Below are 2500 nucleotides of genomic sequence, written 5' to 3' on the forward strand. Positions count from 1 at the left end.
GAGAGGGGGGGGGTGTTGATAAAGAAATGAAATAGAAAATAAAATCATCAAAACCATCATCATCATCATCATCATCATCATCATCATCATCATCATCATCATCAGAAGCAGCAGCAGCAGCATTATCATCAATATCATTATCATCATTATTATCATAATCATCATCATCATCAAATCTACCATCATAACCACCATATCCTCATCATCTCATCATCGACGCCTTATTGTAAAAGGGCCTCGGGGCTTAGGCGAAAACTGCTTTTTAAAAAGTTACTAACATCTTAAATTTACCATTTACCAACAGCCAATCCAGAATGTCATGTCTTCTTCGAAGGCAATGAAGATCAGACCTCCGCTCAGACCAACTGTAAAAAGGATCCCGACCCCCGGGAGTTCATCCCCGTCTCGACCTTGACCCCTGATCACGTGCCGAAAGAATATGCTGGGGATCCCAAGGAAACTGTTGAATGGATTCGATACTACGCAAATTTTATTGTAAAAATTCTCGTACGTGGTATTAGCAAAGACCGACCTGACAGGTGCCCCATCTCTTCTGGCCCGTACCCTTACAGTGAGTACAGAGGCAACAAACATATTAGGATAACCGGAACAGGGTCGTTGAATGTGGGATCGTGTAAACACGTGAAGGAACCCTGCCCGTGTCCCCAATGTCAAGAGAAGGTTACAGACGCTAAGATGAGCGAGCATTGGATTTTCAAAGTAGCCACTGCCTTACACGTCGTTTTTGACGAGACTGAAGCCAAGTCCTCAGTCATTGAATGTTTCTACGACTCGGAGGAGGATCGTCTACAAAACGTAATCAAAATACTCTACGGGATCGGTTTTGAAAGATTCCGATGTCTGGACTCCATGTATAAAACCGATAAGGTGGATGTTATATGCGTCACACACGACAAAGATATAATCGACAAATTTCGTTCCCTTCAATCGCCTCATGAGTCGAAACCTCACGAGTCTGAGCCAGGCCCTCTTGAGGGGAGGAGTGAACGGTTCACTTTGGGTTTTATCATATCTCATCCACGTGGGGGTGCCAAAAAAGTCACTTTGGGCCAGTTCCTCTACTTATTTTGTCCTGTAAATTGGATACATTCGCCTGGAAAAGCTTTGGCGTTTAATCATATGAGCAAGTGTCGCCTGCCTCTCCTACCATGGTCAACAAGAGATCTGAATGACCATTGTGCGACATTATTAAATCTCAAACCCGGCGCTGAATTTTCTTTTCTCCCAAGAAGGATGACCTTCACCTTACCTGAGGATGCCAAGTTTGCTTTTCAATACGAATGGCCAGGAAGTTTAAACTTTACCTTACCAAAAGGTACAAGATTTCATCTGGAAGATGGCACTGAAGTGTTTTTACCACCAGAAGCTGAGTTTTACACAGATCACAACCTTCTGCCTGGGAGCTATCTGGCTTACACCATACCGACTTGTCCTGGAAGTAGCGGAGCCCCTATTTACATGGCTATGGGAGCGGTGATAGAAGGGAGAAAGTTTCGTCATTGGGGAGCTGGCACCAACTATGGAAAGAGTGGGTCGGGGGGCATCGAGTCATTGGTCGTACGATCTGGTATGTTTCATTCCCTCTTAATTTCGGAAACAAATCATTTGCAACCCACTGCCTCAAAATGGTATTAACTGTAGTCCTTCAGAGCCATTCGGCCCATGAAGCCGGAGTTTTTCCCGGTTTCTATAGCGTAAAACAGACATTAGCAATTGGGTGGACAGGGGGGGGGGGGTCAGAGAAAAAATCTCGACTGCACCCGGAATCGATAACGGTCCCTTTGCGTGTGAAGTGAGTGCTCTATCAACTGAGCTATCGGGACCCCCAAAAAGGTATTATGTCGACCTAAAAATGATTTTGAAATGAAAATATTTAGAAATTATGATTGTTTTAGTTTTAGTTATATTTATATATATATAGGTATATATGAGTGTTGGTGGGCACTTAAGGCACGAGAGTGCTCAATAACGTTAGTTAGAGCTAATATAAAATATAAATCGATTCACTCACAGCCACAGAAACATGTTTCAGCAATATAAGTGAGTGAATCCATTTATATTTTATATAGGTATATAGATAGATATTAATGCCCCACTGTTTCATATCGTTATTGTATCGGAGTGATATAGGTGCACGGATTTTAATACTCTTCAACACTTCCTTCCTAATGACGCATGGTAATTTAGTAACACTGGTTCTAAACTATCGGAACAATGGCGGACGCCCGTATGAAATATTTCTCTGGCGAGCATAAACGCGTATCCAGAGGAAAATAAACCCCATAAATTAGGTCATTTTTTTTACTTTTACACATTCTGATCACAAGGCATATGAAAAGTTCTAGCCAGCATGAAGAATAAAAAGTAATGATTTTCTTTGTTTAGAACCAAGATGGCCGCCGTTGCCGGGCGGCGTGACATCAGACTACTGAATCCTATTTACAGCCACACATAATACACTCAAGCACGAACACACGAT

At 42.4% G+C, this 2500-nt stretch overlaps 1 protein-coding gene across 1 annotated transcript in view; it reads left to right on the top strand.

Annotated features, from left to right (window-relative positions):
• Positions 1–2500, top strand: part of LOC144972271 (uncharacterized) — an 8281-nt gene that overhangs the window by 3357 nt on the left and 2424 nt on the right. The window contains exon 2 of the mRNA XM_078913345.1: positions 305–1588. Within this exon, the coding sequence (XP_078769471.1) occupies positions 305–1588 (1284 nt within the window). The remainder of the gene's footprint in view (positions 1–304; positions 1589–2500) is intronic.

This window comes from Berghia stephanieae, chromosome 5 (genome assembly GCF_034508935.2).
Source record: "Berghia stephanieae isolate SIO BIC M18660-M18661 chromosome 5, UCSD_Bste_1.3, whole genome shotgun sequence".
NCBI lineage: Eukaryota > Metazoa > Mollusca > Gastropoda > Nudibranchia > Aeolidiidae > Berghia > Berghia stephanieae.